Here is a 25,625-nt window from a genome sequence, read left to right on the forward strand (position 1 = left end):
AGTAAAGGTTCATTGCTGGGCAAAGCCCATTGGCTTTAATCTGCATTTTTAATAATGGATTGCCTTTTCTTTTCTTTTTTTTCTTAAAAATCTATACTGACCAAACTTTACTTGCAGTCCTAACTGCAAATTTAACCAAATCACCAGATCTAATTTGTTGATATGTACTGGGCAGTGTGTCACAGTGCAAAAGCAAGCGGCTTACAGCAAGTTGAAAAATTCACCTCAGGATAATAAATATATTTAAACAAAATTCTCCACTAAAATACTAAACTACAACTACTCGTTATAGCTTTGGTTATGGCAGCCCTCATCTAACTCCATTGGCAGTGGAAACGAGCCATTAATACCGTATCAAAATGTAGACAAGACAAGCCATTATAAATAGTCACTATGTACCGTTTATTCAACATACAAGTTGAAGCTAAGTGCACACACAGACACACATACACACAGAAAGTAGTTTCTGTTCTAGGGCTTAGAACCAATCAACAATAATAATGGATCAATCATCATCCATTTTTGCTTCTTGGTTAGTAATCTTTTTTAGCTTGTTTGTCACCCTGGCAAGTGTTGTTCCCCAGGCTGAGGCTAGGGCTTTCTTCGTTTTCGGAGACTCGCTTGTCGACAATGGCAACAATGACTACCTTGCCACCACTGCCCGTGCTGATTCATACCCTTATGGCATTGACTATCCAACACACAGACCCACTGGCCGTTTCTCTAACGGACTCAACATCCCCGACCTTATCAGTAAGTTTATGTATCCTTCAAAATTAAATTAATTTTGCTGCATGCATGCTGACAAAATTTGCAAATAATTGTCAGGTGAGCAAATTGGCATGGAATCCACGTTGCCATACTTGAGCCCAGAGCTCACCGGACAAAGGCTACTTGTCGGTGCCAACTTCGCTTCTGCTGGAATTGGAATTCTCAACGATACTGGGTTTCAATTTGTAAGTACAAATATTTTACAAGAAGGTCTTATATGAGACCAGTCATATCACCCTGTTAGTCACTCTTTGATCTAATATGATTGTGAGGACGGGCGGAACTTATGTTTTGGCCTGGGCCAGGTCAGAAAAAAATTCTAGCAAAGAAAAGGAATTTCATAGAATTTACGTTTTGACTTCCTTACTAAATCTGACCCTATTGAATCAAAATCTTGATTCTGCCGCCACTAATAGCGAGAGAAATTAACTATCTGTTCAAGGCATTGAAATTGGTGCCATTTTTGTTTTTTCTGAAAATTTTTTGCAGATCAACATAATCAGAATCAGCAAGCAGATCGAGTATTTTCAGCAATATCAACAAAGAGTGAGCGCACTTATTGGAGCTGAGCAGACTGAAAGATTAGTAAACCAAGCACTTGTCCTAATTACGCTTGGAGGCAATGACTTTGTTAACAACTACTACTTGGTGCCCTTTTCTGCAAGATCTCGCCAATTTTCTCTTCCAGATTATGTTGTGTATCTAATCTCAGAGTATCGCAAAATTCTGGCGGTAATATTAACTTTACCATATATACTAAAGAATTGTTGCACACTCATATTAATTAATGTCACAATTAAATCACATATTAAAACACGTCATAACTTTGTTTTATATTGATTCAATCTAATATAAATACGAAACAATTATAATGAAATAATATTGGGTATACGTTCAATGTGTCATGTGCATGTTGCACTAAATCGGTATCAAGGCAGTAAGAAATTGAACAACATATTAATTATGTGGGGACGTAAATTTGCACCATATTTATGACAAAGATATAGGGTGAGTTGTTACTACAGGATTTCCTTGGTTGGCGAGGCCATGCATGTCTGTTTTGCTCACGGGCTATTTAAAGCACATTTATGAGATAGATTTTTCATAATAAATTAAACACATATTGTGAGATTACGAACAGTCAAATGACTTTCATAACACCGCATTTCAGCATCAAGTACCTTTAAAAACACAAGTTTGTTTCTTTTAATTGATAGCATTGATAGCACGATTTTTAGGTGTGTCAATGTTGAAAATGCTTTCAAGCAAATTATTATTCTTTAGCGACAATACCTTTTGAAATGATATTTACCATTTTGTCTTGTTCAATCAAACAATAGACATGATAAGTGTGAAATTACTTTTCAAATCTCAAGTAATTCTTCTTATAGTTTAATTATTAATGAACGAATTTGAACGGATTCTCTTTGTTAGTCTTATTAGGAACATAAGGAGCCTTACACTCATATTCTCTCGCATATATAATATGAATCCTCTTAATTTTTGTTAAAATGCTGCTTGATGATGATACTATTCTCGATATATGCAGAGGATATATGAACTTGGCGCCCGCAGGGTTTTGGTGACGGGCACAGGACCACTGGGTTGCGTCCCAGCAGAGCTTGCACAGCGTGGCGTAAATGGTGAATGTTCAGTAGAACTGCAACGGGCAGCTGATTTGTTCAACCCACAACTCGTTCAAATGTTAAATGAACTCAATAGTCAGATCGGATCTGACGTTTTTGTTGCTGCTAATGCCTTCGCAATGCACATGGATTTCATCCATGACCCTCAAGCTTACGGTACTTATAGATGTCAATTAGTTTTCTAACTCCATTCTTATTTAGCAACATTACTACTACGAATCACAAAATGAAAAACATAGAAATTGAAAGGTTTAGAAATTAGAATAGAGAAGAGAAATAATTCAAAAATGTTAGATCCAACTACCAGAATGGCGAAAGCAAGAGTTCAATGAGGGGACTATCGGGCATAGGCTATAGGACCACTTTGAGTAATTGCAATACATAAATGATGTGTCTTTGCTCTGTAGTTGGTCCCCTACCATTATGCACAGAAATTTATTGGTGCTGAATATGGAACTAAAAAATGGGTCATATATAGAGCTTGAGGGGAAGTGGGTTACCTTCTTTGTTATTACAGTTACTGCGTGGACGGAGGCAGATACAACTAACCAATAAAATGACGACACCTATATATATTGAAAGAATGTACACATGTCATGATTTTATTCACTAGTATTTATGTACGTAAAGAAAAAGCATTTTGCTAAAAGATGATTTTATTTTATTTACAGGATTTGTTACCTCAAAAATAGCATGTTGCGGACAAGGACCCTACAATGGCATAGGCCTCTGCACAATTGCATCAAACTTATGCCCCAACAGGGATTTGTACGCGTTTTGGGATCCGTTCCATCCATCGGAGAAAGCCAACAGAATCATCGTTCAGCGAATTGCGTCTGGCTCAAGCAAGTACATGAACCCAATGAATCTCAGCACCATTATGGCTTTAGATTCAAGGGTCTAATTTTTAATTCTTAATTGAGATAAGTCTCTCATAATTATTCTCTTTAAGTGTATGGCAGTGTTGTTATTAATTATTCTTCTTTATTTTAATTGTATTGAGGCTGTCTTTAAGTGTCGTGGTGATACATTTATTAATAGTTTTTATGTTTTGAATTTGTATGCGGTACGATCAAGCATTAATGGTTGATCGGATTGTTAATGAATAATTGATTGATATTTGTAATCATCAATCAGCCTGTGATTTTCTTAGTAAATTATTTCTTTGGCTTTAGCTATAGTTTACGGCTATTAGTAATAGTAATTTGTGGGAGTGTGTTATTACAACCGTAAATACAAGATGTCTAAATTTCAATCCTACACACAACAAAGATTTCTTTACCATCATTTTAACTTACGAAAATGATGATAATAATAATGATAAAGATTTTGCCACTAGTAATAATCATTTGAGTTTTTTTTTTTCTTTTTTCCTGAGAAAATAATCGCTTGAGTTTAATCATCCTGAAATGCCTAGTGTTGACGAACACATATATTTAAATGGAAAAAGAAAGAGTTTGACTATTGGCACCCCTCTAATCTCCTCATAAGACCCCATTTTTAGTTATATTCATTTTTATTTTAAAAAATGCCCCCTTTTTTAGATACACTTTTCTAAGTTTCCAATTTTCATTTGATTTGTTCTATTGTAAAACTCAAAGTATTATTATACTATTTTTTTTCATTATTTTCAATTTTATTATTACCCTGCACATAAATTAAAAAGTTATATGGGTGATAAGTTTTTTAGTGTTAATCATTGGCTGAAATAATACCAATTTCAAATTATAATTTCAAAGCAATTTTAAGTATAAAAATATTTAATCAATAAGGAATCAAAAGAGAACAATAGATTATCCTAAATTTGTATAATTTATTTTAGTTAGATAGCAAGTAACATATAGAATTATTTTTTTTTAAGGATTGATTATGAATTAAGTAATTTACTGGAAAAGAAATTATATGTGTTTAATTTTCAATTGTCCTTAATTGTAATTTTATTTAAAGGGGGGTTTTGTAAGAATAATGCAGGGGTGCCAATAGCTCGACTGAAAAAGAAAACCTAAACCAAAATATTCAATCACAATGCGACGAGCTAAATATGGCCCTCGATTTAATATATAAGTTGGGCCGTTGATTTCTTTTAGAGTTGGGCTTCCAACACTCTTTTAAAACAAAGCTCCAATTGTTATATTTATAATTCTTTCTTTAATGAAAATTACAAAAATAAATGATAAAAAAAATTACAACAAAGTTTTAATTAATTGTACTATCATCTAGAATAAATTTGCTAAATTATTAAAACATAATTTTAGAAAATTTCTTAGACTTCTCTATGATGCTGTATGTATTTTTACAATACTGATGGTCGGATTGTTGTAGAGCCCTAAATTTAAGTGTTTTAATCTTAGTCATTCATTTAATATAATTTAATATAACAATAAAATACTTAATTAATTAAAAAGTTTTAATATATTTAACTAACATGTGCACATCCACTGTTTGTTAGTAACATTTCATCAACTACCAAATATAGTAACCAGATAATTGCCAATACATATATTATTAATCCAAAGACAATTAACTAATTACATCTAATCAATATCTAGCAATATATTCAGAGCAATATACAAGTAAATTACTTAAATTTTAGTAACTGAGAGAGAAGATACTAAGGTTTTATGACAATGATATTGAGACAAAATATTTTTTTACTCATTGGAATCGGATCCATTGTTCCTCTTCAATTGTTAGGACAAATCTTTTGTCATGCAAACCTTGAAACGGGTCTCTTATTGCTTTGCAAGTAAAAGATGTGACTCATTGTAGCCTCTAACTTTCAAAAACCACTTTATATTTCAATTATATATGAATATAGCATCTTTATCTAAAAGAAGATGCATGCATAAAAATTATGCAATGAAGCTTACTTGCTTAATGTGCCAAGAATTCAATTTCAAATAAAAGAACTTATCAAGAATTCAATTTGAAATAAGAATACTTGAGACATTGTATTTTATCATATCCCTAATTATTTTATTTTTAAATTTAAAATCACCATTTATTCAATTTGTTGACTAGTATATTATTTTAAAAATAATTTTTTTTTATGAATAGAGATAATAGATACCATTGATTAGATCTAATGGTACATTATTGATGCTGCAAAAAACTTACAGCATTGTAGAGGGACCCAAATTCTTATTATCAGATGGCTTATTTCTTCATTGATTCAAAATTATTTTGATTTTGTAAAAGAAAAAATCACTTATATTAAATTCATAATGGTCCTTTTATGTAATTTTTCCTAGCTATAAAATTATGGTTACAGAAGTAGGACTTTATAAGGATATTAAAAGGGTGTGAAGAAGAGCATTACTCTTTCTTTTAAGCCCAACATTGAAACTCTAGACAAAAACCCAAAATTCCCAGAAAGAGAACCTTATTGGTTTCAAATTTGAGATTTATTTGAATGAAAGTTTGTGATTTGAGAAAATTGTAAAAGGTGATTTGGGATTTCTTTTTAGTATCAATCAGTTGGGTTAAATTGATGGCTGTTCGAAGTCAAAGAATGAGATATAGGCATGATTGGTGATATAGAACTCATCATCTATTTCAAATGTAAACTTTCATTTGAAATAGTACAAATGTTCTTTTGGATATGTCTTTCCTTCTGAAAGCACAAAAGATATTTGTTGTGAATCGCGTTGCATTAATCCCCAAATTGATTGTCGGTAGTATAATATCACTTCAATTCATGGACTAATTTTTTCAACTTGTTATTGACGTTGTCATTTATTCTTTCGATCTACTCGCTTAAATAGCTACTGGATAGGAAAAAGATTTTTTTTAAAAATCTCTTGAATTTCATATCTATCAATTGAATTATCATAACTACCGATCAATTCCTAAGATCAGTTGATTTAAAAAATTAATTCACTTATTGTATAATAGTTCTACTAATTAAAAAAAATTTCTAAGTACCAATTCAACAAATTTAATGCTTTTAAGGATCTGACAAAGTAATTTTCGGATAGTACTTTTATTTACCCAGCCAACTAAATTTAGATTCTGCGGGAGCTATTAGGTTGATTTCACCAATTAATCTGAAATTTTCAGACTAACATCATTTTTGTTCTATTGAAATGGTTTCTACCGAACGAAATGGGTAATTCTTCGATAAATTTGAAAAAAATTTAAGAAAACACATGTCACTAAACTTGTGTATGCATTTCCTGTAGGGATGACAAAAAAACTCAACTAAGCCCGACTTATTACAACGGTTTTTGGCTCAGGCTTCACACATGAGGGTCTGGACAAGGGCTTAAGAAAAAAAAGGTCAGGCCCAAGCGCTCTATTTTTTAAAAAATAAATTTATAGATTAGAATAACAAATTAAAATTTGCAAAATAACGGAAAGATAAAAAAAATTAAGCTTAAATTCCTAATTTATATATCAATAATGAATTAAAAACTTAAAATTATAATAGTAAACTCTTTTTTAAATGTTAATTAACTAAGAGAGTGCTTGAATTAGAGAATTCACTACTAAAAAATTAAATCTATAAACTTTTATTTACTTTATTTATTATTTTATTTTAAAACATTTATTTTCTTTAATTCATTATTGATTATAACAACTTGATTATTAGTAATTCATTTCAAGTTTACAACAACTTAAAAAAATTAAAAAAAATAACTAAAAGTCAAAGGTCAGCCCAATTCCAGCCCGAACCCAACCCTTTCACTTCTTATCTAAAAAGTCCAGGCCCAAACCCTTAATTTGTCAATCCTAATTTCCAGCGAGATGGTGCCTAAGTAGTGATGACTACCTTCACTTGTATTATAAAATTACTCTTTTCTCCTTGAAAGCTTCCGTTGACTTTATGTTTACTTCAATGCGTTGGTGGTACCTGCGAAGGATACTCCAAACCTTCATATTAGTGTTCGGTTGGTGAAAAAGTAGGGACAAAGTTAGGTGTATGCTATGAGAATACGATTTGGAATTCTTCAGAAGGTATTCTTGTTCGGAATGGTTCGAGTACGAATGAATGAGCATGCAGTACCAATTGGAAGATGGCACTAGTTACAAATTGTTAGTCTTGGGCAAGAAATTTAGATTACCCTTTATAATTACTAATTTGAATATAATGATGATATGTGCATAAAAAGTAATATAAAAACAGCACATCATAAATTTTCTGCTATTTTGATAGATATAACAATATTATTCAGATAGTTCACTCTTGATCTTTTCACGGCTTAATCTTTATTTTGGTTTTATAAATTGAATCATTTATGTGAAGCCCGTGATCATTCCTATAAAATAGCATGATTTCTCTAATGGTGCATTTACTAAATGAGAGTTGGAATGGGTTGGAATTGGAATAGGTAGAGATCAAAATGGATTGGAATGAAAATGCTGAACAATAATCAAAATAAGTTTTTTACTTGAACTTGAATTGGAATTTGAATGAAGTAGATTGCCATTATGTTGCGTTTACTTATAGGATTAGGAAATCAGAATCTAAAATCGTAAGCATTAACAACGTTTACTTCACAAAATAGAATCAGGAATCGTAATTGAAATCGTGGGGCCTACCACAATTTGAGAATAAAGAATGAGAGACTCATTTCCAAGAGGAGCTTGGGAATGAGTCTCTCATTCTCTCGATTAACCATTTTACCCTCCTTAAAATTAAAAATGCCTACTTTATCCTCATTTATAATTAATTAATATATTAATATATTATTAACAATAATTATTAATAATTATAGTTTTTGAATAAATAATCACAATAATTCATATATTATTATAATTAATTAATTCATATATTTTTGCATAAATAATCACAAATATATTATTATAATGAATTTATATATTAGCATTAATTAATTAATATAATTACTACTATTAATTAATATATTAATATATTATTAATAATAATTATAATTCTTGAATATAAATTTAAAAACTGAAAATTTATTATTATTATGGAATTCAATTATTGTTGTTGTTAATTACTTTTATTTTAATTATTATTTATATTATTATAAAATTTATTATAATAGTTGGTGTTGTTTTGTTATTAATTTATTAATTATTACTATTATTTATTTATTTATTGTTTTAATGATCATCATCATCATCATCATTAATCATTTTTATAATAATAAAAATCACAAATGATGATGATGATAGTATTAGTTATTATTATAATTAACTAAGGGTATTTTAGTAACTTGAAAGAATTCAACTTATTCTGATTCTGATTCCAAGATAAAATAAATACATCAATGGGATTCCAGCCCATTCTCATTTTGATTCTTGTAGTTCAAGTAAACTATTTATTCTCATTTTCATTCTCTATTCTCATTCTAGCTCATTCTCATTCTAACGCATTCTGATTTTAGCTCATTCTGATTACTGACAAGTAAACGCATCATTAATGTATTTACTTTGTCTTGAAATTGGAATCGTAATGAGTTAGATTGTAACAAATTACTAAAAAGTACTTAATGACATATTATCATAATTATTATTTTGTATTTTAATTATTGTGATTATTTGTTATAATTATTGTTAATAATATATTAATTAATTGTAAAAAATTTTACCATTAACAAAAACAATAATAATAATTGACATTATATTAATTAAGTATAATATAATAATTAGTTATTTAATAATAATAATAAAAATAAACATTAATATATTAGTGAATTATAATAATTTTGTTTGAATTGAGAACAAAATGAGCATTTTTAATTTTTTTTTTGGCGGGAATGGTTAACTTTGCGAATGAGAGATTGATTCCCACCTTCCCACCCCCTTCGGGAATCAATCTCTCATTCCTCATTCCTTCCCAAGTTTAAGTGGGCTCCACAATTACAATTCTGATTTCTTTCTTCATTTTGCGAAGTAAATGCCATTAATGATTCCGATTCCCCAATCTACAAAATAAACGCACCACAAGACTAACACCATTCATAAGAATATTTCTTATATCCTTCAGTTTCAATGGCACAAGTGTTTTTTTAACGCTACACATGTCGGTGTTATATGTGTGTAAGATTTAGGACACCTACTCTCCCTTCAATTAGGGAGTCTTTTGAGGAGATGACAAGATCGACATGGTGATGTACCCTATTAATTTACGCTAATGAATATTTATATCCCTTCAATTAAGAGTTCAATCGGGACGAAGCTAATGCCATTTTTTAGGGTAGTTTAAAATTTTTTTAATTATTGTTCATATTAAACATGCAAGCCACCAACGGTACATGAAACGTTTGAGATAAATTAACAATTCATCCAATTAGAAAGGTTTTCTTTAATTATATGGTCTTGCTTGAAATTTTCAAAATAGACATGTAAGCTAGGGAATTTGTGTAATTAACTAAAAAATTATTTCCAAAAATCTTACTCGGGTTGCCTCCCTTCAGCTTCGCCCTGGAATTCAAGATTATTTATCTTTAAAAAATTATATCACAATATTAATATTTTGATCCTAATAAAATGTTTCAATTATCTTTTATTGAACATACTTCATCGAACTCAAGGTTATGAGTCACGAGCTTTTTGGGATAAATGCAAGTTCCATTCATGTTATACATTTCTTTTTTTTTTTTCTCCATTGGCTAAAATCTAGATATGTTACAATATAAAAATTGTATGTCTAAAAATATACTAATATTAATTTGAAGATCTACCTCCAACTAATAATATTGGAAAAAAGTTTTATCCTTATTTTATATTTTTTCGTGGAAAAAAAAATCAAAGATTCTTCTTAAGGACTCGAACTGGTGTCCCTAACATTGTTAAGAGTATTAGTCCACTATTAAAGAACAAAAACGTATCATTTATACTTATGTCTTCATTGGATGTTCACTTAAAGAATTCAGATACTGTGGTTAGGGTTTATTTTGTTTTTGAATGCTGAAAACAATAGCTGATGTTTTTTTTTTTTTAAAAAAAAAAGAATCCAATGAAGAATATTTGGTTTCTCCGTCCAATTTCTGTATGGGTTCCTATTCAACAGTGTTTTCACCAGCTGGCCTTACCTTTCTTTGTCGGCAAATGTTTGTAATAAGTGCTCTTTACTAAGGTTACCCTTGAAGATATCATTGTTTAATATTTGTAGATCATAAAACAAGATTAATTTTAAATTCTTTTATTATTCCAACAACAATGTTTTTGAGGATCCACGGCTATTTATTGATAACAAAGGCCTAGAAACAATCCCTTTCTCCCTTCGATGTCCAATTCAAGCTTCTTCTTTTTCAATATTCAGAAGAGATTATAATCAATTAACAAGGCAAATATGGTTGTTTGTATCAAAACAGAAGAAGTTGACAGCGATGCAACACCACCCGCACAAACCAGAAACACCTCTTTAGCAGATATTTTGGTGCCAAAGGGCTCTCCCAGCTCCTTGAATACTGACAGAAATGTTGTATTTGTAACTGATGCACTTGAGGAATTCCCTTGGCGCCGCTTCCAATGGATTCTTGATCATGTCATTCCACCGGATTGTACCGTCACCCTTCTTGGCGTCATGCCATGGATTCCCCTTGCATGTAAGATTCTTAATTACATGCATGCATCCACGTTTGTGTTTGCATATCTATATCTATGTTACTTGTTCTATTTGGTATCAGGGTGAGTTTTTAGAGTTTTCAAATCTCCTCTTAAGTTAGTCTAACTTATGCATAAGTCTGATTTTACATTACCTTTTACGTTACAAAGTGTCAGCCAAAAAGATCCTTTACAGATATTTTGAAATCCGTGGGCCTTTTCTATTTGTTTTTCGTCTTAAATCTTTATCTATTTTAACCTAAACTTTTGAATTAAATATTTAACTAACAATAAATACTTACATGCACGAAATGTATATGAAAGAATTTTACCAAACAGTATGGCTTTGATTTGATACTTTGTGTTTTGAGATAGTATCATGCAAGACAAGGTTTTGGACATACGATTTTGGGAATTTGTCAGCACTTAGAGGCAGGAATGACTGGAAAAACGAGCAAAAATATCAGAAAATTCGTGGGATAATTGAGCTTTGTGAACAAAAAGGGGTATGTATTTCATTGTATTTGTTCTTACTGTTTGAAAAGAAAAGTTTCTTGTATTATATCTTATGTACTTGCATGTGTACTAACTTCATACCTATGATCTTTAGGTTGTTCCTCATATGCAATTGGCAATGGGATACCCTTTGAAGCTTGTGGTTCTTGAGAAAACTACTAACCTTCATGCTAACCTCGTAGTCCTTGACAGGTAATAATATATAATTAGTGACTCATGATTGAAGATATGTGGTTGTTCGTTATTTCTTTATTCACTGCTCTACTGCTTCAACGTCATCCCATCATGTGCGAGTGGAAGATGTTGGATGGGTGGGTCGCCCATGATGGGCCGACTTGAACTCATTAGAAATACTCTTAATTAGTGCATACTCTCTCATTCATTAGGCTATCATTTAATTGGCGGAGAGATACAAGTGACAAGAATCTCATGAACTGATTTATATATATACACACACACACACACATATATATGTGTGTGTGTGTATGTATGTATGTATGTTATGTATGTATATATATAATCTCAAAGATTGATATTGGGTCTAATTTTGATAGACACCAAAGAAAGAACAAAGCATTTTTTGCGGAGAGATTGCCAAGTAGTGTAGTGATGATGAATAATAATGGAGGAGTTGATATGATCAAAATTCAATCGGCAATCAGCAATCAATTGGATATATCCCCAGGAGAATCTCCAGCAACTCTACCTCCTACTAAAGTTATGGTATCAGAGCAATTGTCAGAACTTCTCAACCACAATGGTAGCAGCAGCTACATTATCAGGAACGAAGAATGTCAGAATCATGATAGTCCCACTTGACTCGCGCACGAAGATAAATGAGCCAATTGCTTTTGGAAAAGGCAATGTAAACTTACCGAAATGATGTTGTAACTTGTAAAATGCAGGATTTGTTTTCTACACTCTGTTCGGATACTTATCTTATAACTCAATTGATGTGGCATATATTATATGTGTTACTCATTGATTGAGGTCGTGAAATTAATGATTAATAATGAAATCGATTGAGGTCGTGAAATTAATGATTAATAATGAAATCAATTGGTGTTGAAACTCACTTTTACTTCTTGATTAGTGTTAAAAATTGTATGTTTATTAAGGGGTAAAAATGTTATTTTGTGCTTATAATTTAATTTGCATTTGTAATTATGTAACACATTATGAATTTGTAATTATTTTTCTAAATATTTAATTTTGTGTATTTTTTGTATGTTTATTAGATAAAATAATAACTTCACACGATTTGAGGCACTAAACAAATGTACAGATATCAAATTTGGATTATAGAAGTTCGCGAAATTAGGTCTTTGTCGAGGAGGATCTGCCACTTTTGTTGTAAATTTATAAGTTTTTACCACGGTAAATGTGGTAATTGTGAAATTATAAGCTTTTATTATATTAAGTATTGTAATTGTTAGTTGAATGTATTGGATGTACTTGAGTGAATTAAGTTAGGTTTATATTTTGTTAATGGGACAAATGTATGGCTAAGATGTAATTAGCTTTATTTATTTGTATGGTGTGGATTAATCATGTATTAGTATAAATAGAATGGGGGGGAGTGGGGATACACCTCTCCACACCTTTCCTTCTCTTCTTTCCCCTCAAATTCTTCTTCTCATATGTCTTTGTAATATATTTTCAATAAATAAAATTAGTTTTATTTTCAATTTTCAAATACTTTTTTTTAAATTATTTTTTTAATAATTCCCTTTATTTCAATTAAATTTAGCTAAATACTAATAGTTAGGGGAAGGTGAAACTGATTTAATCAAACTCTATTTTTAATTATATAAATTAAATTATTTTCTATTTAATTTTATTCATATTTTACATTTTGAAATTTTGATTTATTGTAGACAAACATGGGAGTTTGGCACAATAAATTCTTAATATCTTAGTATAAAGTATGGTAAAATGGTGTTTTGACTTATTGTAAACAAGTTAAGTTTTGACACATTAAGTACTTAATCCATAATAAAATTAATGGGAAAATAATTGTAATTTATTCAATTAATCTTTTGGGCAATAAAATAAAAGTAAAAAGAATTTATTAAGTTGTATTTTAAGAATTTATTAAGTTGTATTTATTACTAAGAGTGGATGTATAACCCTAACTAATTTAATTTCATTCTTTTTCTCAAATTAAATTGCATATATTTAAATTTTAATTTCATTTTTTAGATAAACTTAAATAAACAAATTAAATTATTTCTTTGTGGATCGATCTCGAACTCACCGAGATATAGTATAACTAAACACTCTTATACTTAGGAGTAAATTAAACACTTTTAAGGTGTGTCACTTCTCTCGTTGCCTTTGCTATTTCAGCACCAAAACTCTCACAAGGCATTTCAGCTCTCTCTTTACCATCATTATCACCAATTTCTATATCATTATCAGCTGATTTTGATGAAATTTTCGAAAATGGTAAAAACACCCTTTTAAAGATTCCCAGTTCTTTTCTGAAATGTCTGACACCGGACTTTCGCTTCACACACGAACCAGCAACATACACCTTGAATAGAACCCCATCGGTGCCTCGAGAATTTGAAATCCTTCGTACGTTGTTGAAAATCAAATACATTAATTTGATGCGATTTCTAGGTCCCATTTGCACCAAAGGCTTTGCAATTAACGGAAACCTCAATTTCTTTCTTAGGATCAACTTGTGCATGATGCAATCCACGGTTTGGATTCTATAGCGTTGACTTTGTGTTTGATGATTAGACATATTTGTGATTTGTGGGTAGCAGTACTGTTTGGGAGGTGAGAAAGTTGAGAGAAAATATTGAGTTTGCGGAGCGAGTTAATTATATTTTTAACAAATATAATGCTATAAAAAAAAGACACCATAAAGAGAAGGGAGGGAGATTTTGTTCTCTCACCAAAAAAAAAAAAAGAATTTACAGAATTGTTCTTTTGGTGATAGAAGACGGTCCTGATTGAGAGAATAAAGCAACCAAAAGGAAGTTCCGGTTCTCAATTTGTAAGAATAAATAAATACTCCTCTTTTGTATCACCACCTGGCACCTGCGTGGTGTGGTCCAGCAACAAAATTTTATTACGTAGTTTATTTTGTATTGAGCATTATATCAATGTTTGTGAAAAACGATGAAGGAAAAAATAAAATGAAAAAGCAAAATTTCGAATGAAATTAATCCTGATCCAGTGCACGACATAAAATCAGATTTTTGGATGCTAATTCGTAGCTAGATAACATAGAAATTATATATTAATCATTAATGGTAAGGGTATATCACATCATAATATTGATTTGATGAAAATATTACCTAGTTATTATTATTTTTAATATGTTTTCATACATCTAATACTGTTATGCTGTTGCTATATCAAGCAAGGATCTACTCCTAACCTTTTCTTTCCAAAAATCTGTACAAAATTTTGACACACGTCATTTAACTAATTCCGAAGACATAATTTAATTTACTCTTAGATAGATGACTTTATTAAACACAAAAAACACATGTTTTGGGTCTGAACTAAAATCTAATTTAACTACAACAAACTGAAGTTAGCTCCTAATTTTTCTTATTTTTAATTAGGAAAATTATCATTCGTATACCCTATATTTGCTCTGTTATCAAAAATACTACAACACTTTGAGGGTGTATCAATCGTCCACTATAAGTTGACAAAATGTATCAGTCGACCACCAAACCGTTAATTACCGTTTGAAAGTTAACGGAATTACAATGAATTAACGATTTTACCCTTGAAATTAATCCTGATCCAGTGCACGACATAAAATCAGATTTTTGGATGCTAATTCGTAGCTAGATGACATAGAAATTATATATTAATCATTAATGGTAAGGGTATATCACATCATAATATTGATTTGATGAAAATATTACCTAGTTATTATTACTTTTAATATGTTTTCATACATCTAATACTGTTATGCCGTTGCTATATCAAGCAAGGATCTACTCCTAACCTTTTCTTTCCAAAAATCTGTACAGAATTTTGACACACGTCATTTAACTAATTCCGAAGACATAATTTAATTTACTCTTAGCTAGATGACTTTATTAAACACAAAAAACACATGTTTTGGGTCTGAACTAAAATCTAATTTTAACTACAACAAACTGAAGTTAGCTCCTAATTTTTCTTATTTTTAATTAGGAAAATTATCATTCGTATACCCTATATTTGCTCTGTTATAAAAAATACTACAACACTTTGAGAGTGTATCAATTGTCCACCCTAAGTTGACAAAATGTATCAGCCGACCACCAAACCGTTAATTGCCGTTTGAAAGTTAACGGAATTACAGTGAATTGATGATTTTACCCTTGAAAATTATCACTTGTATACCCTTAAATTCTCTTTTGATCACTTGTATACTCTTAAATTATCACATGTATCATATGAAAAGACTAGATTACCCTTGTGACGTTATCATATTTAAACGGCAACTAACGGTTTGGTGGTCGGCTGATACATTTTGTTAACTTAGGGTGGACGATTGATATACCCTCAAAGTGTTGTAGTATTTTTTATAATGGTGTAAACTAAGGGTATACAAATGATAATTTCCCTTTTAATTAAAAAAATCTTATTCCCCCTTTTTTTAAATTTTTAATTATTTTAATTTTTTTTTATCGATCGTGTTCTCCACAAAACCAAGAGTGCCCAAAGTTTCTTCCATTCTTGTATTTTTATTATATATATATATATATTTCTCTACCATCAAAAACCTCAACTTTGGGAATGAACTTGCGGAACGAAAAAATACTGTTAGAAAAAAGAATTGAATCCTAAAAGTATGATGACGGTGACTAATGATTTCTTGCCGGCTTCTTTGATAAATTAATGTCTATTTAGTATTGAAGTTATGTAGATGTAACTTAAAAGGTACAATAATAAAGTGTTTGATAAATACTAGCTGCTATAATTTGAAAGCTAAATTGATTTGATTTACCACTTGTATAATGAAAAATCTATAATCTTTATTATTTTTGTCAAAGTTGTTATTTACAAATTATATTTACTACACATTATTAACTTTTATTTCATAATTATATTTTTTTTCACAATAATTATAACTTTTTAAGTTACAACACTTTAATATTAAACGTGACCTAATTAACTGGAAAAAGGTTAGCATACGTGAGTGAGTATAATTAAGATGTTATTGGATTGGAGTGAATCCTATACGATGATGACGATAACAACATCGCATTTGGAATTTTATAGTGGGAGTATAAGTATTATTTGTAGGCATACGCGAGGTCAGATTAATCGACTCGGTTCCAACCATGCTTTCTTATTGTTAATTGTAAACAAATAAAATAAACATGCCACCAAAATATAACATATAAACTCACACATCATAAATTAAGAGCTTTGTGGTCAAGAAAAACATATTGTTTTAATGAATATTAACTTATTGATCAATTAATAAATTATAAAATTTGAAGATATTCTTTTTTTTTTTTCAAAATATTGCGTTCATAATAATATGTTTTGTTTTAAACATAATTACCTTCGTTTTTTGTAAGGTCGTTATAGAGATTTAAGTTCCTAATGATTGAGAGGAACAAGTTGAAAATGATAATTCTACTACAGAGCATGTCTTGTGTAATAGGTTAATAATTAATAATAAAATCCATTAATATTATACACATGGCATTAAATGATTAGTAACACATTGATGAGTATCCTAACTAAAGTGGTGTTTATTTTTTTGTCTGATATCTAAATAGACCTAAATTAGTCTGAATTCTAAATAAAACTGAATGTTTGATCTGAATAATATTTTTGTTTCTGAATCACTAAAAATTAAATATTAAGTTGTTTGTTTTTTAACTAAAAAAATATGAAAAACTAATATTTTTACATTTATTTCCTTACAAATTATAAATATTAAATAAATAATAAACATCTCAAAGAATATAAATAAAATAATAAATTATCATAACATAAATCATATTCAATTGAATACACTTTTTAATATTCTATATTATAGATGTTGATCAATTTTATTATAATTTATGATGTTTTTTATATGAAAAATATTCATAAAAAATTATGAAGATAAATAATACTAATCTAAAGTAAATAAAAAGATAAAAATAATAATAGTCTACCACTATATATTATCACAAGTTATATAGAAATGGGTAATAATGCTAATTATTAAATTTTATTTAGATAAGAATGAAAATTAAGTAATTAGATAGGGATATTTTAGAGAATATCTTTTAATGATATCATTTAGACTTTTTAGATTAAGCAAAAAGCTAAAAAAATTAGCTTAATAACTTAGTGACTTAATGGCTAAAAATTTTCATTAGGTTGAAAAAACAAATAAGTTAATGATTTAACTGATTAAAATTAAGTCACATAAGTGATTAAGTCAAAAAAAAAAAAAACACAGCCTCTAAGTATCTAATCTTAATCAACATAGCATTATAGCAAAAGAAATCGGCCACCGTGACCTTGAAACTTGGAAGGAAGTTTACCAGGTTTAGCAAAAAATCAGCCACCATAGATAACCTTGGACGGAAGTTACCACAATAGAAAGTGAATCACTATCACTTCTCATTTAAACTGCAAGATTGACTCCAGCGGCTAGTAGGCATAATCTCCTAGTCTTTGCAATTATGTGATTATTCTTTTTTTTTTTTTGAAACATGTCTCTTTAATTTGTATAAATTGAGCCTTTAGGCTATTATTATCAACGAGAGTGAAGTTTATATTGTTTGTTTCATGGAATAATTCCTGGTTGCAAAAGGATAATATCACATTAGGACTGCACTACGATAAATAGCACCGGAAGTTTGTTGAATTATTAATTTAAAACATTATTGAAGAAACGACGGCAGAAAGAAAAAAAAAAGGAAATATGTGGAAGGAAGGTCAAAACCTTTACACATATTCCCCACAAATTTAAGCCGCTGATAAGTCAAGAACATAGGGAGTAAAGTACACATATGACATATCCAGGGGAAACAAATAAATAAAACTTACACATGTTCGACAGTCGGTACCATTCACAGTGGCTAGTATCATACTATCACTGCAAGCACACACTTTCATTCAATTCATCTCCACTTGTAACTTCTTCTACAGCCTTGCTTTTGGCAACATTCAAGAAAAAATCCATCAAGAGAGTTTCATAGCCAGGCAATTTTACATAACCAGGAAGGTAATTAATATCAATAACAAGATACCCGTCCCTCTCTCCAGCATCTCTAATCAAATCAAAGTTGAAAAGATTCAACCCTAATGCTTCTCTCAGCGCCCTTGATAATTCCACAACAAAGCCTTCTCGTGGCATTTCAGTTTTCTCTAAATCAACTTCTTCATCAGCATCAACTGAATTTGATGATATTTGAGAAAATGGTAGAAAACCCTTCAAAGATTTCATTTTTTCTTCCGAAATATCGGGCAATGACTTTCGCTTCACACACTTCACACTCGAACCAGCAACATAGACCTTGAAGATGATACCACCGTGATTCACAAATTCTTGTAATAGAATCGGTGCCTCCAGAACCTCAAGCCCTTCGTTGTCAAAAATCAAATACATTTGATGCGACTTGTCACTCCCATTGGCCTCCAAAGGCTTTGCTATTAACGGAAACCTCAATTTCAACTCTTCAATCGCCATATCACGAGTTAAGAGTTCGGTTTCAGAAACGACAGCCTGATTCGGTACACTGACTTTTTCCTTATTCAACTCTATCTTCAAACGCGATACCACTTCCAGCATTGAGTCTCTGTTGTGGAGTCTTTCGATTGATTCGGGAGGATCAATGATGCGGACGTTAGGGTTTCGGGAAGAGAATTGTTGCAACTGTTGAGTCCAATCAGGACCGTACAACTTGTGCATGATGCAATCGAACGGTCCTTGTTCGGTCAAGGGTTTGTCCGGATCAATGCGGATTAAGCCAATGCCTTGTTCGATTGCTTTGGTGATGAGAGAAGGTTGGATGACGGTTTGCTCTTTGTTAGGAGCAAAAACGTAGCCGATTTTGTAATAAGGTTGACCTTCAAATTGATTAGACATTTGCGATTTGTGGGGAAGAGTAGTTTTAATACTGTTTGGGATGTGAGAAATTAAGTTGAGAGAAAATTTGAGTATGGACAGAATAAGAGAGCGGGCAAAGTACAACGTTAAATAGAGCTACGTGTGGAGAGAATAGTTGAATTAAAAGGGACTCAAAACAAGTGCAATATAATAAGAAGGAAAAAAAGAAAGAATTAATGTTCTGTCGGTGACAGAGAATAAAGCATTAAAGGAAATTCGGATTCTCAACTTGTATCCTAAATAATAAAAACGCTGCTTTTTTGTGTAAGCAGTCAGTTCAGTACTTGCTTTTTGAGTTTTTTTTATAAAAAATTTATTATATTACTGATATTATATCAAATATTATAATTAATATTTATAATTATATTATATAACTAGGATCTCCGTCATACATTGACCCTAAATTCTTTAAATGCTCTCTAATATTCAAGGGGTGTCTATCTATTCCACTCATATTTCGTAAGGAATATACTATCTCCACTCAAATTAGATATACATTGACCCATTGAAATATTTGCCCAACTTTTTTAAACTCTCTCTAATATTCGAGAGATGTCTATTCCACTCACATTTCGTAAGAGAGAAGCTATATGCACTCAAATTAGCTGATAATTGAGGGAGTACTGAAACTAACCTCCATAAAACTCTTATAAAAGCTCAAACCCTTGCACTCACCATTGTAAGTGCAAGAATTCTCCCATTGAACTAAAGGTCCATTAGTTTTGCTTTTTGAGTTAGATATGTTAAAGTTACAATTACTATTTTTTAAGAATAATCATACACTTATGAATTCTCATATAAATTTTTTCTCTACAAATTAATGTCATATTATGATTGTTTGCAATGTAAATATAAAATAATAAAAATAAGTTATACCGGTTATACAGTATTTTTATTCAACCAATCATGTAATAACATACTAGTTTACACAAAAATAATTTGTCATTTTGTACAAGAGTTTATAAATATATTACAAAATTATATATAGGAAAATTTTTCAATCCGGAATAAGTTGACAATAGTGTAAACATACTTTTATAATACTATAAAAATATGTTAACACCATTGTCAATTCATCTTAGACTTCATTAAAATCCAAAATTTTAAATTAGATCAAAACTATATATATATAATCTCAGGCGTAGATTTGGGATTTCACAATGGTGGGAAAGCCTTTTAATACCATTGTAAATCATTTTACAACATTATAAAAGACTTTAACACCATTGTGAAATCACAAATTCATATAAAAATTAGTGTACCGAATTCATATGAAAATTAGTGTAGATATATATCCACCGGAGAGAAGGCCCCCTCATACTTGTACATATATAAAAACAACCTTGACTTCCTTTAATTAATTTTTTCATCAAACTGCTATTTTGTTATGCCATGATAATTTGAACAAAGTGTTTATAGTTTTAGTATTACTTTTGTTTAACAAGAAGAATATCTCAATATTCTCCCAATATTACTAGGTGATCAATTAACTTCTTGAAAACCATTTAGCTAAGCCCATGAAACATAAATAAATACAATGTTGTTTTTGTGCATCTTAGCCATTGCATATCCTCCGCCAATTAACTTGATCATGTTTATCACGTGCAATTCAGCTTGCTAAATTAAAATAATTTTTATCAACGACATCCACCGTTATAAATCGCACCTTCATAAACTTTATAAAATTAAAATAGTTTCTATGACATCTAGAGTCTAGACCATAACACCGAACTCGTTTAATTAGCTTAATTTTTAAAAGCGACCACATTTATTTATCATCTCCATGAACTTTGTTAAAATTAAAATAATCTCTATGGCATCTGTACCGCACCAATAAACTTGCTAAATTGGCAATTAGCATATAGTTTTTTTATAAGCGACCACCTTTATTTCTCACTTTCGTAAACTTTGTTAATTTAATTTTATATGGCGTGTAATAGGCCATCCCACCCCGCGGCGCCCGAAAAGCAAAAGATGCTTTCAATTTTCAAAGTGAACATCACATGTTAAAATCAATGATTAACCGTGACATTGCTTGAGATCAAAATTCTGAGATAATACTAGAAAAATCTAAACATTATATGCATATTATTCTTTATCTTTCTATATTTGCCTTCCAAAAATCTCCAAGTCAATGGCCCCTTTGCTCAGTACTACATCCTTCTCATGCAGCCATGCAAGACTTGGACTTCCATAAATCGATACCCAATTGGTTTTGTTTTGTTCGTTTGTTTTGTTTTTTGGTTTTTGTTTTTTTTTTAACGTGATTGCTTTAATTCATCTTCCCCAACAACTTAATTTGTCATAAATAATTTGGAATTCTCTTCATGCTCCGAGTCCGCTGACTAGCCCCATGCTATCTTAAATGGCTTGATTGGGTTTTGGGCTCTTGTGCCTCGCCAATTTTAGAATATTAACCACAATTTTAGAATATTAATAAGAGCAGTGATATTTAAATCGCAATTTATTTCAACTCCCCTACTTCTAAATTATCTCTATTTATTTTTAAAGATACCCTTATTTTCTTAACCTATTACCTAGCGGATAACAAAACCTATAAATCATATTCATTTCAACCCAAGTATGTACCAAATAAAAAGATATTGGAAACAAGAAAAAATTACTCCAATAAACAAAGAAAACGGTGTCGGAGTTACAAATATATAAGGATTAACATAACAAATTTTCAGAAGAATTCATGGGGCTATGATAGAATCATAACAAAATTTGGTATTTCAAAAACTTTTAACTTTACCAAATAATTTATCACAACGTACAGATTTTAGATGAAAAAACTAAGCTAGTATACATCTTGAGACCCCGAAGAAGCTGACGAGAATGAAAAATGAAAAATGAACCAAAAAGTTGATCTTTGAGGAACTTAGGAAGAACAATAACTCTTCCATGTTCAGTCTACAACTTCTCCTCTACCTTGCTCACTTCCTCTTGTGTTATGTCGGCCTCCTTTTCCATCTTTCTCTCTTCTATATTTCTTTCTAGAAACTTAAACGACAAAAAGCCCAATGTTGTGCTCCTTTTTGGTGCGGCGCTAGTGCCTACGCCTACGCTTCATATAGACGTGCCTACGCCTTCGCTTCGTACAGACATGTTATGTCATACAAGTGTTGTGAGAGGCCATTTTGGCGACTGAGACTTTGCTAACCAGATGCTGGAGCCATTAAGATAATATATTTATTAGTAATAGAGTAATTTTGAAAGTAAATGGAGATAATTTAAAAGGGAGGGGTTGTTAAGATAAAATAAAGGGTTCCAATATCACTACTCTATTAAGAATATATCCAATAATTAGCAAAGGCATCCACATTTCATTCATGTGTGTTTTTGTGGGTACTGATATTTGTTGATTTATTTGAATGTTTACTAAAGTTAACCCATGTGTTAGTAATTTAAAAGGTGACGTTCACTTCGAATGGGTGATACATCTAAAATCCCCGAGTATCAATATTACTTAATGGCAAGGACCACGGAGGATACAAGCATTTAAAAAAAAAAAACTAAATAAGTAAAGAGAGTACAAATTAATTTTTAGTTCGTCAATTTTTCATGATTCAAACTCAAGTAGTCAAATAAAATTATTTGAAAATCATTCGATCAACCCTCAGACGAGGTTGAAAGTATGTTGATTCTCTCAACAAATAAAATGAAAAAAGGAAAAAAAACGATATATAAAAATGTAAATATTTTAAAACTATAAATATTATTAGAAATTGGGTCACATACACTTGGAGAGCAAATAAATGTATATAATTGTGAAACGATATTGCAAGAAGTTCTGATTTTTTTTCATTTTGTTTTGAGTTGAGAGATTGGTGGCTTTTTTTAGTGGTTGAGAAATATATATAGTGTGTGTGTATATATATATATATATATATAAGACAACGAGCCTAGCAAGAGAAACGAAAGCTTTACCACACGAGGGAACGTAGTCCCTAAGCTATCACTACGCAGCCAAACCTTAACACCAGGAGGGGAAATTGGTAAAATGCGGAGTCCAAGAGGTAACGAGAGAGCTAAAGTAGCAAGGAAATCAGCTGCAATGTTCGTTTTACGGTCGATATGGTGTACAAAGACTTGCCAATTTTGAGCCAGAAGAGCCTTGATGCTTTTAACAAGGGGAGACAAAGCATTAAGAGTATCATCTTGGTTCTCCCAAAGCTGAGTCATGCATAAGCTATCAGCCTCAACAAGTAGCGATTTGATGCCTCTATTCCATGCCAGAATAAGACCCTGGTAGAGACCCCAAAGCTCAGTAAGTATGATTGAACACAGCCTAATGTTCATACAAAAACCTTCAACTTATTCACCATGATCATTTCTGATTAAGCTACCTGCAGAAGCCAATTCTAAAGCTTTACGAGTTCTATCTGTGTTCAACTTGTAAAAAGACTAAAGTTGAAAACACCCAACCAAAGTACTCTTCCACTCTTATGTACTTGTTGGTATTGAGTACATCAAAAGTTCTGTGAATTTTCTCCTCTCTAGACTTAATATTTATCACCATATTAGCAACACTGGTAGCACTCTCTTCAAAAATATACTTACTATGCCAGTGCCAGATTCTCCAAAGAACTACCCCAAAATGCAAGCCCACTCCCATTGTTATCCTTCTGACCATTAGTTTTCAGATTATAGAACACCCATTTATGTAAAGACAAAGAGAAGAATGTACCATAATCATCTTTCAGTAGTAGCTCATGCCAAATCCTTTTCACAAACAATCATGAAAAGCATGTAGCGTGTCCTCAATCATCTCATGACACTAAGGGCAAGCTATGTCCGTGTTAATATGGCGCGTCGATAGCTTTGGTTTGCATTTTATTTCGCTCTGAACAACCAGCCAAATAAAGAATTTAATCTGTTGGGGCCTTTTCGAACTCTATATATGCAGCCAACAGGAGTTTTCCTTGGTAAATTTTCTACTGCTAAGCTGTTGATATACTGATTTAGCCGTGAATATACCTGAGTTCGAGTGAGCCCAATAGAAAGATCATTCCCACAATTAACATCCAGAGGTTTGATTACAACTATCGTCAACAGAACATGATGAAAAAGAAGATAGCTAAAGAGATTCCAATGCGAAGAACCCTCAGGAGTCACAATGTTCGCTACACACCCCTTAGCCATGTCTTCAAGGATCTGAGCAAGAGTGAGATGATAGAGAGGCATGTTGGTAGTCACCCAAATATCCCACCAAAAATAAACTTTCCTATAATTGTCCATGACCTAATGTAAACCACCAATAAGATTATTCCAGACTTGCCCAGAGGTTTCCATAGATGAGAACTATATCTAATAGAAAGAGTTGGATTATGAGCATATGGATCAAAATCATACTTGATAGACCACCTGCACCAAGTAACTACTTGGATCTGATAAAATACCCCTACTAATCTTCATCAGCAAAGCATCATTCATTGTCTTTAAATTTTTTAGCCCTATGCCACCACACGTTTTTGACTGACAAAGATTAAACCACTTCATAAGGTAAATTTCTTTGAATCAGAAGTACCCGACCAGATAAATCTGTGGAAAACTTTCTCAATCTTATCAGTGATACTGGCTGGCAGCTTCATTGTTTAAATAGAATAAATAAGAAGATCCTAAAGCATTGACTGAGTGAGAGTAATTTTGCTTGCAAGAGACGGGTGCTTAGCACTCTATCCACTGAGCCAGCAATCAACTTTTTCCAAAATCTCTTAGCATGTATTTTTAGTAACTCTTTTGTGTAGAATTGGCACACCTAAACACTTCCCCAAGTTATTAGTTATCGAAAATCTAAGAGTGTCATTAACATTTTTTACCTCTGAATGTTTAACATTCTTAAATATCTATTCACCTGTTTACCTGAACTATCACAGAAAGTATTGAGGACTTTTATGGATAACCTTCGCTTCATCAAAAGAGGCTTCAACCAATAAAAGGAGATCATCAGTGAAAAAAAAAAAAAAAGTGATAGGGGTACCTTGACAGGAGAGACGGATGGGTTTTGATCTTTTGGCTTGAACCGTCGAATGATACCGTGATTAAGTTGAAATAATAGTTATACAACTCAAGAAGAAGGGTGAATTGGG

At 31.0% G+C, this 25,625-nt stretch overlaps 3 protein-coding genes across 3 annotated transcripts; 2 read left to right on the forward strand and 1 right to left on the reverse strand.

Moving 5' to 3' along the window:
• Nucleotides 1–288: 288 nt before the first annotated feature.
• On the forward strand, nt 289–3,597 carry LOC102629679 (GDSL esterase/lipase At5g33370). The gene is made up of 5 exons (XM_006478915.3): nt 289–753; nt 829–956; nt 1,261–1,503; nt 2,321–2,573; nt 3,089–3,597. Exons 1-5 carry the CDS (start codon nt 501–503, stop codon nt 3,319–3,321), a joined length of 1,110 nt encoding a protein of 369 aa, XP_006478978.1. The 5' UTR covers nt 289–500; the 3' UTR covers nt 3,322–3,597.
• Nucleotides 3,598–10,615: 7,018 nt separating this feature from the next.
• Nucleotides 10,616–12,472, forward strand: LOC112498380 (uncharacterized). The gene is made up of 4 exons (XM_025099442.2): nt 10,616–10,936; nt 11,310–11,440; nt 11,545–11,642; nt 12,005–12,472. The coding sequence occupies exons 1-4, from the start codon at nt 10,681–10,683 to the stop codon at nt 12,267–12,269; spliced, it is 750 nt and encodes a 249-aa protein (XP_024955210.1). The 5' UTR covers nt 10,616–10,680; the 3' UTR covers nt 12,270–12,472.
• A 5,687-nt stretch (nt 12,473–18,159) lies between these two features.
• Nucleotides 18,160–19,571, reverse strand: LOC102629950 (inositol-tetrakisphosphate 1-kinase 1-like). Its single transcript, XM_006478916.4, has one exon. It carries the CDS (start codon nt 19,510–19,512, stop codon nt 18,517–18,519), a length of 996 nt encoding a protein of 331 aa, XP_006478979.2. The 5' UTR covers nt 19,513–19,571; the 3' UTR covers nt 18,160–18,516.
• Nucleotides 19,572–25,625: the final 6,054 nt, after the last annotated feature.

The sequence above is a fragment of the Citrus sinensis genome, chromosome 3, assembly GCF_022201045.2.
Source record: "Citrus sinensis cultivar Valencia sweet orange chromosome 3, DVS_A1.0, whole genome shotgun sequence".
Classification (NCBI taxonomy): Eukaryota; Viridiplantae; Streptophyta; class Magnoliopsida; order Sapindales; family Rutaceae; genus Citrus; species Citrus sinensis.